This window comes from Trematomus bernacchii, unplaced genomic scaffold (assembly GCF_902827165.1).
Source record: "Trematomus bernacchii unplaced genomic scaffold, fTreBer1.1, whole genome shotgun sequence".
Taxonomy (NCBI): domain Eukaryota; kingdom Metazoa; phylum Chordata; class Actinopteri; order Perciformes; family Nototheniidae; genus Trematomus; species Trematomus bernacchii.
Genome location: NW_022987416.1, coordinates 1 through 13,970, shown reverse-complemented (window position 1 = coordinate 13,970; position 13,970 = coordinate 1). Strand labels below are relative to the sequence as shown.

The window sequence follows — 13,970 nt, the reverse complement described above, 5'->3', positions numbered from 1 at the left end:
GTGGAACATTTGAGAAAAATAGTGAACAATATTTGGAGTTATTAAAGGTGGGGTAGGTAAGTTTGGAGAAACCGGCTCGAGTGCGCTAGAATTTGAAAATACACAACCGGAGAAAATCTGCCACTTCCTTACAGAGCCCCTCCTCCAACACACACAAACGCGCACATGACCAATGAGGGCACGAGATAAGTTTGTGCACAGATGGAAGGCTGACAGGCAGGTAGGCCATCCAGTTACCTTAGCCGGGCCGGCTCAGATGATTGGACACGGAGAGGACACGGAGAGGAAGGGTCCTTCTAGGTTCAGAAACACAGCATGTGCTCCTGACTTCATGAGACATCATAAAGTGATATCATTTGAACTGGTTTAGGAGCTGCAGGAAACCAACATGTGATGAACCCCACGCCTCATTTAAATTCACTTTATTTATATATCAACTTTCAGATAAAGAATGCGTCTCAAAATGCTTCAGAGAGAAACAATAAAAACTCAAATCTACAAGTCACAGAAATTCCTTTTAAGGTATTGATTATTGGCACACTGACTTTGTTTTTGTTGATATAATACTAACCCTTTACACATGTTCTTTAAAGGTGGGGTAGGTCATTTTGAGAAACCAGCTCGAGTGCGCTAGAATTTGAAATTACACAACCGGAGAAACTCTGCCACTTCCTCACAGAGCCCCTCCTCCAACACACACGAACGCGCACATGACCAATGAGGGCACGAGATAAGTTTGTGCACAGATGGAAGGCTGACAGGCAGGTAGGCCATCCAGTTACCTTAGCCGGGCCGGCTCAGATGATTGGTTGTGCTTTTTACAGTACTACAGCTTCCACTGATGATATTTATTTATGGATTTGTTGTCAAAGCACTTCAGATATTCATTGCTATCAGGATGTTAAGAGCATTCCATGGAATATAACAACAAGTGTATCTCCAGCCGGTTTCTCAAACTTACCTACCCCACCTTTAAGGCACTGAAAAAACACAATTATTTATTTATTGTACCCTGGAAATGTAACACTAATCTTCATAAATGTGTAGGGATGGGTATCGTTTGAAACTTATCGATTCCGATTCCGGTTCTGCTTATCGATTCCGGTTCTTATCGATTCCGGTTCTTATCGATTCCCCGTTTCGATTCCAAAATTGTAAAAGCAAGAGGTCAAACGTTTAGATAACAAACATATCTTTATTCTTTTAAGCTTTAACTGACATTTTTACAAATAAAAAATATACATGTAATACAAATGTATTGCACAATAGCTGTGCTTTATTTGAACTGAGCCTGTGGCAAGCTATCAACAGGCATTACACTGTGCCTAGTCTGTTTCAGTGTAGTGGAGCCTCACTTCAGAGCGTTTACCACGACCCATCTTTGGTGTTATGAAGTGACTGAGCTCGTGAACTGTCTACGGGAGGGCGGGGGGAGCCTCGCTGCGGGAGGGCGGGGGGAGCCTCGCTGCGGGAGGGCGGGGGGAGCCTCGCTGCGGGAGGGCGGGGGGAGCCTCGCTGCGGGAGGGCGGGGGGAGCCTCGCTGCGGGAGGGCGGGGGGAGCCTCGCTGCGGGAGGGCAGGGGGGAGCCTCGCTGCGGGAGGGCAGGGGGAGCCTCGCTGCGGGAGGGCGGGGGGAGCCTCGCTGCGGGAGGACAGGGGGAGCCTCGCTGCGGGAGGGCAGGGGGAGCCTCGCTGCGGGAGGACAGGGGGAGCCTCGCTGCGGGAGGACAGGGGGAGCCTCGCTGCGGGAGGACAGGGGGAGCCTCGCTGCGGGACAACAGTGGACCTCTGTCGCCTGTCAGCGCAACTTACATGATGCCGTTTAGGGCGGTGCCGGTCGTCAGCGAACCGAGCCGACCGGCCGTTCTGTGATTCTCCAGAACACACAGATGGCCAGTCCGTACTCTGTATTCCACCGGGTCACCGCGGCGCAGACGGACCCGGTGGAATACAGGGTCTACCGCGTTTAGGAACCGTTAAGCAGAACCGAAATTGTGTATTTTGTATGGGTACCCGGCATTTTCTTATCGGTTCTCATCTGGAACAGAGTTTCGGTTCCCAACCCTATAAATGTGTGAGTTTTTTCTCCTGAATTGAACACCATTTAAATTTCAGACAAGATCTCAGAATCTCTTTCTAAATTTACATTTTTTATTTCTTAGAAAATCCAGTTTTTTTTGTTATAAATGTACAACTTTGATCAAGAAAATGTAGGTTTGAAAGAAAATAGTTTGTCCCACTCTCGCAGGATTATCTCCGCAACGAAGCGAGCTTAAGTTTCACTTTCAACTGCGTGATACAGCCCAGCGCCACACCATCACACATGTTGCCGCTTGTTTGTACCATTTTCAGGCGATTTGTAATCATAGCCCAACATAAACATTGTCACGCTGTATTTCTTCACAGGAAAAAACTTGATTAAAGTTGTAAAGATACGAGAAAAAATCTATTTTCTTTTTCAAAAATAATTGTACTATTTTTGTAGAATTGGCTTAAAACATGTTTTGAATACTCTGACATTGAAGGGGTACATTAAGGAGAACAGAAAATATAAAACAGTTGGATATTCTTCAGATTATGAACTAATACATTTGTGAGAGAAAATATTTACAAGAGAAACATTTGAATATGCTCTGAAGTTAAATATACATATATATACACACTTGTTGGCGTGCTCACCTTGCGTATGTCGTCCAGGCAGGTGACCTCGGGGCTCAGGCCTCCATGCACACACAGGAACTGCTGATTCAGCAGCGCAGCGAGCGGCAGGCAGTCGAACGAGTCCATACAGGCGTCATACACTCGCTCAGAGTACTTTATTTTACCTGAGAACACACACACACGAGTTATTGTTGTTTAACACTGTTTAGACAGTTTCTAACTTCATTATTCATCAGGCAAAATATCAAATAAATGATGGCTATGTCTCCCGGTGGACAATGGGTACTTTCATGATAGCCGAGTGTCTGGTTGTGTTAACTTAATAAGCGATTGACATACTTGTTATATTTTACATTTGAAGAGATCTAGAGTAAACGATACCAAACGGTTCCATGTCTGTTAGCGTGGGTCCAGAGAACAGGAGGCTGAGTAGCCGTGACCTGCCTGGCAGCAACTCGAGGCTTTCAATTGACAGGTCGGGGAGATTGGAGATGAAACTTGATACGACGGGTAAAGTCTAACGAGAAATGCAAGAAATCTAAAATCAAAGATCAATTCAGATGGATCTGCTCGGAGCTGCGAGTGTATACTTGATCCTCAAACTACTCACGCCATTATAGGACGGTTTATTCGAGACATTTAGAGTTTAAAAAACCGTAATAACGGAGCAGAATGACGGGGGAATATTCAGATAACAACTTGATTAAAGTTGTAAAAAGATGAGAAAAAAAAATACGATATATTGTAGGGCTGTGCAATTAATCGTATTTTAATCGCAATTACGATTTCGGCCTGCCACAATTACGAAAAAAAACAACATAATCGAAAAAAACAATTATTTTGCTTTGCTAGGTTGTGACCGTGCAACATATTTGATCTAATTCATTTTGGTCTCATTTATTTGTATTTATATATGTTTAGTAGCTTGGGGAAGTGCGCTCCAAAATGTTTGTTGATCTTGTTGATTGGTATTTATTATTTTGATATTATTTATATAAATATATCATTTATTTTTGTATTGGTTTTTCAGTTGAATTCTACGTTCAGGGAAATCAACAGTTAAAAAGATAGTGTTCAAATTATTATTTGTATTTGTTTTAAAGTTCAATAAATGGATGTTTTCAAAGTCAATGAATAATCGTATTTAATAATCGTGATATCAATTATTGACCCAAATAATCGTGATTATGATTTTTGCCATAATCGCACAGCCCTAATATATTGTTTTAACCTCTTAAGCTCTGAGCCTGTTCTTCAGGTCTCAGGGTTTAAATGCCATGCCCAGAACAAATGACCATATCTTCTAAAAGGGTTAAATTAATCATCTTTATTCTCAAAGTATTGATAAACCTGTGAGTTGGATGTAGAAAAGTCAGAATCAATATAGATGTTTTTATTTTACAGTAAATTCAGATAGTAAAAAAATGTAAATGATTGTGTCCGTCCAAATCAAATCAACCCATTACTTATAGTGAAAACTGTCCTTGAATGACGGGATAGTAGCCTATCAAATATGTTGATAATTGACGTCTCTGTTGAACCGTGAGAGCCAATAGAATCGAAGGGAAAGTTCCTAAATCCAGCGACACGTTCCATTGAGAAGTGAAAGCTATGTTACGCTCTGCAAACTGAACCCTCGGCTCAAACTAGTAAAAATGGAATGATTCTCAGTAATGTGTTCAAAGTGACACGGACGCATTGAACACGACGTTTGATCAGAAAACCACAAAGCTAAGAATATGTGCGTGTTTGCTCCCCAAAGCGACGTGGTGTGATGTCTGGGTTTGCTTCCCATGTCGCGGGTTCTGATCGCTCAGCGGTGATACGTATACCCCTAGAATCTGTGGGACCTCAGCTTGCTAATCGATATCTTGTTTGGGCAGATCCGATAAGTAATAAAGTATTTGTACCGTGAGTTCTGTGCTAAGTGCGTTTCGCTCATTTAGACGCTTCTTGTGAGACTTGTGTTTTGTTTCGGTGAAAATGGTTCGTATCGTCAGTTAGCCGAGTTTCTTCCCGTTAAGTGGGCATTAGGGCTGTGCAATTAATCGTATTTTAATCGCAATTACGATTTCGGCCTGCCACAATTACGTAAACAACATAATCGAAAAAAACGATTATTTAGCTTTGCTAGGTTGTGACTGTGCAACATATTTGATCTAATGTATTTTGGTCTCATTTATTTGTATTTATCATATTTATATATGTTTAGTAGCTTGTGGAAGTGCGCTCCAAAATATTTGTTGATCTTGTTTATTGGTATTTATTATTTTTATATTATTTATTTAAATGTATCATTTATTTTTGTATTGGTTTTTCAGTTGAATTATACGTTCAGGGTAATCAACAGTTAAAAAGATACTGTTCAAATTATTATTTGTATTTGTTTTAAAGTTCAATAAATGGATGTTTTCAAAGTCAATGAATAATCGTATTTAATAATCGTGATATCAATTATTGACCAAAATAATCGTGATTATGATTTTTGCCATAATCGCACAGCCCTAGTGGGTTTGACACATTCATAGTTTGTTAAATGTTAAGAAGCCCTCAGACGCTGTTTCTTGCAGATGTTGCATGGGGCTTAACAGGTTAAAAAATACATTTAATTTTGACTATTCTTGTATTGAATTTGCTAAAAAAAGGTGTATATTCTCTGACATTGAAGGGGTTAATTAAGGAGAATAGAAAATAATTATTCTTTTGGATATTCTTCAGATTATGAACTCATACATTTGCGAGAGAAACAAAATATAAGAGAAACATTTGAATATGCTCTGAAATTAAAGCCATACATTTAAACATGTGTTAATCTCCGAGATTATGAAGTCATATATTTACACAAATAACACGAATACACTGTGGTACTTTGTTTAACCTGCAGCACACTGCAAAGGCTGCTCAGCTCTCTCTCTGTTGCTATGACAGTAAGAAAGTCCGTTTGAGTTGTTAACGAGATTCTGAAAGTCTAAAATTAGAGATCAATTAAGGTCGAGGCTGCGAGGAGCGACACAACTGACAACTCACTCCATTAAAGAATAACCAAAGCTCTTCACTGAGCGATGGTGAGGAAGGTCTTTGGAGGTCAAGCAACGTGATATCGGAGCAGGGGGAATATTCAGAGAAGAAACTCAAGGTCATAAACACGAGAGAGAAAAACACTTTGAGAGAAATGTGGTCAGGAATTAACGAGAGAAAATTGGCTGTTTTTATATATATATATTTTCTAAGAATAAAATCGCAAATTTGAAATAAAGTTATTAAAGTTATTATCTTGTTCATTTAACACTTTAATCCTAGATAATATTCAACTGGTTTTCCTAAAATGAACCACCTTAATGACATTCTTTGAGAATAGAATTGGAAAATAAGGCGTTTGAACACATTTGAAAGAAAAAGAAAAGTGAATATTCTCAGAGATTTTAAAAGTCATACATTTGCAAGTAAAATAAAGAATGTACGATAAACCCTCTGAACTCAAAGCCTAAAATGTACTCCAAATAAATTGAATATTCTCAGAGATGATATTGTTATATATTTAGAAAAGTAAACAAATATTAAGTAAATATTCTGCCTCACCACAGACTCCGTATTTGTTTAACTTCCAATGACACTAGAGCACTGTTGTACTGTATTTGCCTGCCACACACACAGCGCTGTGGGAGGACACACACACACACCTGCAACACAGCTTGGTGGATAAGCAGACACACACACAGCTGAAACAGTGCCACACACACACTGCTGAAACAGTGCCACACACACACACTGCTGAAACAGTGCCACACACACACACACTGCTGAAACAGTGCCACACACACACACTGCTGAAACAGTGCCACACACACACTGCTGAAACAGTGACACACACACACAGCTGAAACAGTGACACACACACACAGCTGAAACAGTGACACACACACAGCTGAAACAGTGCCACACACACTGCTGAAACAGTGCCACACACACACAGCTGAAACAGTGCCACACACACACAGCTGAAACAGTGCCACACACACACAGCTGAAACAGTGCCACACACACACACAGCTGAAACAATGCCACACACACACACTGCTGAAACAGTGCCACACACACAGCTGAAACAGTGCCACACACACACACACTGCTGAAACAGTGCCACACACACACACACAGCTGAAACAGTGCCACACACACACACACACTGCTGAAACAGTGCCACACACACACACTGCTGAAACAGTGCCACACACACACACACTGCTGAAACAGTGCCACACACACACAGCTGAAACAGTGCCACACACACACAGCTGAAACAGTGCCACACACACACACACACAGCTGAAACAGTGCCACACACACAGCTGAAACAGTGCCACACACACACACTGCTGAAACAGTGCCACACACACACACTGCTGAAACAGTGCCACACACACACAGCTGAAACAGTGCCACACACACACACAGCTGAAACAGTGCCACACACACACACACTGCTGAAACAGTGCCACACACACACACAGCTGAAACAGTGCCACACACACACACTGCTGAAACAGTGCCACACACACACACACAGAGAGAGAGGGTGTGTGTAACACTCACACTCCTGTTTGAAGGTGAAGTACTCTGTGAGGTGCCGGCACTCGTGGTTTCCTCTGAGCAGGAACAGGGTGTTGGGATGGTTGATCTTCAGAGCCCAGAGGTACAGAACACACTGAACACAGGGGGGAAACATATATCATTTATATATCAACAAACATATATATTATATACAAGCGGCAAACTCTGGGGCAGAGCCGGGAAGCCCATAAGGAAGTGCCACAAACTGCAGTTCATCTAGTGGCCAGTAGGAGCCGGCTGCAGAAAGGAGCAGTCTCCATAGATAATAGATAATAAACACGTCTCTACCCCTGGATGCAATACAAAGTATTCTGGATATAGTTAGATTCCACCTTCATGATTATGAATTGGGGAGTGAATTCTTTTATAACCAACCTCTTTTAGTTATATATTAGGTCTTAACGTTTTTGCATAAATTAGGGCGTGGTCACTTTGATGGACAGGTCTCTACGGTGACTGCTGCTTCTAGCTTTCTGTCCCTCTGCTAGCTCCGTTAGCTCTGTTAGCTCCAGGATGCTACAGGGGCTCGGCTGCGAGGCTGATCCGGGGAACACGACTTGAACTCGGACGTGTTTGTTGTGTTAGTTCCTGGTGGAGCATTCTTCATTTAAATATCGGACTTATCTGGTGCCGCCTCGGCTCCGCCTCGGCCTCGGCTCCGCCTCTTTGCCCTTATTTGGATCAGGCTGGAGTTAGACTCCGCCTACTAAGGGCTTCTCAGCAACTCAGAAAGCTATGGGTGACGTCACAGACACTACGTCCATTTATATAATTATAAAATGGAGCAACAGTCCTGAAACTTCCCAGGATAAATAAGTGATTCTTACTCTGAGTAAATGTCTTGTTTATTCAATGGAATTCACTTGAATATGATCACGTGATCTCCAGAACTAACACAGCAAAGACTGCAATAACTAAATCACACGTTGATTTGTAAAAGACGTTTTGGGGAGAAAAAGGTGTATTTATTGGATTTAAAGAAGGTCAGAAACAAAGTAAAGTTGAGTGTCTGTCTTTGCTCTCAGATGAGAGCGAGAAGCTTCTGCATTAGTGATGAAGTAATAAGTGAATCTGACGCACATCATGAGCCCACTCCCTGCAGCTGCCGCTCACTCTCTGGTTCTGCATCGAACCACCTGTTCAATCTCAGTTTCTATATTTCCTGAAGGCGTGGAGGAGGAGTAGATCTCAGCAGCTGTTCATCAAAACTCAGGAATAACAAGTGCACTAAAAAACACCACGGACAGTATTTACCCTGCAGAAACATCTCAGGGGTTTGAAACGGCAGTTCATAGAAAGCTTTACTCCTGACGCTCAGAGTTCATTTTCTTCTTTTGCCTGTTATTTGTGCAAAGTGTCAGATGGAGAAGAAGCTCAAATAACTCGCTCAAGTTAACGTTTAATCTTACCGAATATTCTGTTTCAATACACAGCAGTCAAAACACTATTATGATTATTAAAAAGGGCTAGTGCTGTTAGTAGCTGTTTTTATTCATCTTATTAAATGTTCTGCTTCAATTCATATTTGTTAAGTTTATCCAAAACAAATTAAAAAAAGTTAATTGAAAGTTTTTTTGACCTTTTATATAAAATACTTCTCTGATTAATGCGTTTATAGGCCACACACACACACACACACACACACACACACACACACACACACACACACACTACACACACACACACACACACAACACACCCACACACACACACACCACACACACACACACACACACACACACACACACACACACACACACACACACACACACACACACACACACACACACACACACACACACCACACACACACACACACACACACACACACACACACACACACACACACACACACACACACACACACACACACACACACACACACACACACACACACACACACACACACACACACACACACACACACACACACACACACACACACACACACACACACACACACACACACACACACACACAAATATATATTATTTATTGTGTATTTAAATATATATATTATTTATTGTGTATTTAAATATATATATTATTTATTGTGTATTTAAATATATATATTATTTATTGTGTATTTAAATATATATATTTTTTGCACACCATTACTTTCACTTATGTATTTATAAATATTGTTATTTTATTCAATCCCCTTATTGCACATCATAACTAATTACTTATTTTTAAATACATATGATTTTATTTATTTAGGTTTTTATTGCACATTTTTACTTAAAATAAAGATATTTGTTTTTTTATATATTTTAGGAAATAAATAAGAATTTTCCAAAACAAGTGAAATATGTCCACGGTGATGTCTTTTAATAATCTGATAATAATTGATTGTGAATTTGCATTATCCTCCTTGAATCTAAATGTTTTTATGTTACAGGTAAGAGAGGTCTATGTGAAGAACACTTATTGTATGAAAGGTGCAATACAAATAAAGAGTATTATTATTAAATATCGTGAAGTTTTACCTCAATGCTGAAGTACCCTCGGTCCACGTAGTCTCCCAGGAACAGGTATCGGGTGCTGCTGGGCGACCCCCCCACCTCAAACAGCTTCATCAGGTCAAAGAACTGCCCGTGAACGTCTCCACACACTGACACACACACACACACAAACAAACAAACAAACACACACACACCACACACACACAGGTCAGAACAAACACTTCTAACATCAGAGACGTTGCATTAATCCAGGGCTGCAAGAAATGTGAAAAAGGTCCAATAATCCAAATAAACCGTTTAATTATATATATTTTTTTATTATCTTTAATCAGATATTTTTACTTTAACTTGTTGTGTTTTTAGAAACAGCTTTATTTTATCCTTTTATTGCACATTTTATTAAACTTATTGAGTTTATTTAAATATTTATATTTTATTTTATTGGATGTACAAGTACATTTTGAATGCAGGACTTTTACTGTAACTGAGTATTTCCTACACTCTGGTACTTTTACTAAGTACAAGACCTGAGTACTTCTACTTTTACTCAAGTACAAGACCTGAGTACTTCTACTTTTACTCAAGTACAAGACCTGAGTACTTCTACTTTTACTCAAGTACAAGATCTGAGTACTTCTACTTTTACTCAAGTACAAGACCTGAGTACTTCTACTTTTACTCAAGAACAAGATCTGAGTACTTCTACTTTTACTCAAGTACAAGATCCGAGTACTTCTACTTTTACTCAAGTACAAGATCTGAGTACTTCTACTTTTACTCAAGTACAAGATCTGAGTACTTCTACTTTTACTCAAGTACAAGATCTGAGTACTTCTACTTTTACTCAAGTACAAGATCTGAGTACTTCTACTTTTACTCAAGTACAAGATCTGAGTACTTCTACTTTTACTCAAGTACAAGATCTGAGTACTTCTACTTTTACTCAAGGACAGGCTCCGAGTACTTCTGAGTACTCCCGAGTACTCCCGAGTACTCCTCTGAGTACTTCTGAGTACTTCTCTGAGTACTTCTCTGAGTACTTCTGAGTACTTCTCTGAGTACAGCACAGGTCAGACCCAAACCCTTCTAACATGATGAAAGACGTAGATATCAGTAGTTTTTAGAACATAACAAAGTAGACCCTTTCAAAAGGAGGTGGAAGGATTTCCAGCTAATCTGCACTGCTGCATGTAAACAAGAACATCGGTATGAAAACAAAAAGTGATGAAGGAGATAAAAAAAAGGGAGAGCATGAGGGTGTAGAAACAGATCCAGACTTTGTCTCTCAGGAAGGTTCCTCACCGAGTCCTAACTGCTAACAAGCGTCTCAATGAGACGACTAAACGTGTTCACATCAGAATCCCTCCATCAGTCCCACAGAGGCTGATGGAGGGATTCTGAGACACCTCGCTGGATCAGAATCAATGCACGACGTGTTTTGGAAGTAACATGGTCTTTGCTTTCTCATTGGTCTGTGGGTGTACAGGGTCTATGCAGGAATCCTGCTTTCTGATTGGCCCGTGGGTGTACAGGGTCTATGCAGGAATCCTGAAGTCAGATGGAATACCTTTCAAGACCTTTTTTAATACTTTTTAATAGCCTTAATTTTCGCTAAATTGATTTATCAACTTTTAATACTTTTTAAGACCCCGCGGACACCCTGGTGTAAAGCCCGCCCACATTTTAGTAATGTGGTCATGACGCAGCAAATCTGGATCAGCTCCGTTGTTCCCCCGTTTTCAGAGATGTGGGTACGGAGGAAAAGAGAGAGGGTTTGATATCCTGACACTTTGAGAGTCTCCTGACACACCGGGGACACACCGGGGACACACCGGGGACACACGGGGGACACACGGGGGACACATGGTGATGTAGAGAAGACATCACTTTGTGAGTCCCCTGACACGCCGGGGACACGCCGGGGACACATGGTGATGTAGAGAAGACATCACTTAGTGAGTCTCCTGACACACGGTGATGTAGAGAAGACATCACTTTGTGAGTCTCCTGACACACCGGGGACACATGGTGATGTAGAGAAGACATCACTTTGTGAGTCTCCTGACACACGGTGATGTAGAAAGGACATTAGAAAGTGACTTTAGGATCACAGCAGAGCTTTAAAGAGCTGTTGAGTGAGGCTCACCTGTGATGGGGGCCTCCACCTCCAGCATGCACTTCTCCTGGCGCAGGATGGCGGCTCCATCGTTGATGATCCTCAGAGCCGTCTCCTCCTCCAGGCGGCCCTCCTTCACCAGGTGAGCCTTCAGCACCTCCACGCTGGGCCTGCCGTCCACATACAGGTCTTTCACCGTGAGGCGCGTACCTGGAGGGTATGGCACCGCTGAGGACACAGAGACAGGAGGGGGTCAGGAACACACCTTTATAGGGATGGGTACGGAAACCCGGCATTAAACGGATAAGATAAGCTATAGATAAGCTCCCAGACATTCAGAACATATAGAGAACTTTCTGAAGACGAAGAGGGGGGGGTCAGAAACACACCTTTACACGGGCAGAACCAGAACACTGAGTTTATTACGATACGATCAGAAGTACTTTATTGATCCCAATGTGGGAAGTGTTTGTGTTGCAGCAGCATCAAACACAAGGCATTGAACAATACAAATTAAAAGACTAGAAATAAATAAGAAAGTAGAAAATATACATGTTGACTTTACAAATGAACAATAACAAGATATAAAGCAAGTTATTATATATACATGAGTATGTGAGAGATAGAATATTAAATATGAAACTGAATATATAAATGTACAGTGTGAGTCCAAGAGAAGCTGTGGAGCAGAGAGTTCACGGGGAAATTAGGTTTTGTGAGATTTAAAAATAAACTATTGTGGCGGCTCAATTCCCATTCAGGTTGGAGTGGCTAAGAGAGGCTGAGCTTGGCCGAGTGGCCGAGAGGCTGAGCTTGGCCGAGTGGCCGAGAGGCTGAGCTTGGCCGAGTGGCTAAGAGAGGCTGAGCTTGGCCGAGTGGCTAAGAGAGGCTGAGCTTGGCCGAGTGGCTAAGAGAAGCTGAGCTTGGCCGAGTGACTAAGAGAGGCTGAGCTTGGCCGAGTGGCTAAGAGAGGCTGAGCTTGGCCGAGTGACTAAGAGAAGCTGAGCTTGGCCGAGTGGCTAAGAGAGGCTGAGCTTGGTCGAGTGGCCGAGAGGCTGAGCTTGGCCGAGTGGCCGAGCTTGGCCGAGTGGCTAAGAGAGGCTGAGCTTGGCCGAGTGGCTAAGAGAGGCTGAGCTTGGCCGAGTGGCCGAGAGGCTGAGCTTGGCCGAGTGGCTAAGAGAGGCTGAGCTTGGCTTTGTGCTGCGACGTGTGGAAAGGTTGAAGATATCTAATAAACTCATTCAAACACACAATAGCTTAGAGCAGGGGGGTCCAAACCTTATCACAGAGGGCCACAAGCTAAAAAATGGGGCCACTCACTAGAGGGTTATCGCCTCATAAGTTCAGTTATAAGTCAGCAAAACCAATCAAATGAAGGTAAATGGGGGGAGGCGTGTGGCACAGTGGGTTAATGTTGGGATCAGGGGAGCACAGGTTCAAACCCCTCTGCAGTCAGCATGTCGTTGTGTCCCTGAGACACTTCACCCCAAATTGCTCCTGTGGTGATTGCCCACAGTATTGAGTATGTTAGTCGCTTTGGATAAAAGCGACTAACAAGTGACATGTAATGTGATGTAATGTGATGTGATGTAAGGTAATGTGATGTGATGTAATGTGATGTAATGTGATATAATGTGATGTAATGTGATATAATGTGATGTAATGTGATGTAATGTGATGCAATGTGATGCAATGTGATGTGATGCAAGGTAATGTGATGTGATGTAATGTGATGTGATGTGATGTAATGTGATGTAATGTAATGTGATGTAATGTGATATAATGTGATGTAATGTGATATAATGTGATGTAATGTGATATAATGTGATGCAATGTGATGCAATGTGATATAATGTGATGCAATGTAATGTGATGTGATGTAAGGTAATGTGATGTGATGCAAGGTAATGTGATGTGATGTAATGTGATGTAATGTGATGTAATGTGATGCAATGTGATGTGATGTAATGTGATGTAATGTGATGTAATGTGATATAATGTGATGCAATGTGATGTGATGTAATGTAATGTGATGTAATGTAATGTGATGTAATGTAATGTAATGTGAGGTAATGTAATGTGATGTAATGTAATGTAATGTAATGTGATGTATGTAAT

General features: G+C 41.5%; 1 protein-coding gene across 1 annotated transcript in view; it reads right to left on the bottom strand.

Annotated features, from left to right (window-relative positions):
* The window catches only part of LOC117489915 (serine/threonine-protein phosphatase 2B catalytic subunit gamma isoform-like), a gene marked incomplete at both ends in the record, with an annotated part of 31,299 nt that extends 19,219 nt beyond the window's left edge, over nucleotides 1–12,080 (bottom strand). The window contains 4 exon segments of the mRNA XM_034139499.1: nucleotides 2,679–2,824; nucleotides 7,254–7,365; nucleotides 9,761–9,885; nucleotides 11,883–12,080. Of these exon segments, the coding sequence (XP_033995390.1) occupies nucleotides 2,679–2,824; nucleotides 7,254–7,365; nucleotides 9,761–9,885; nucleotides 11,883–12,080 (581 nt within the window).
* Between the last annotated feature and the right edge of the window lie 1,890 nt (nucleotides 12,081–13,970).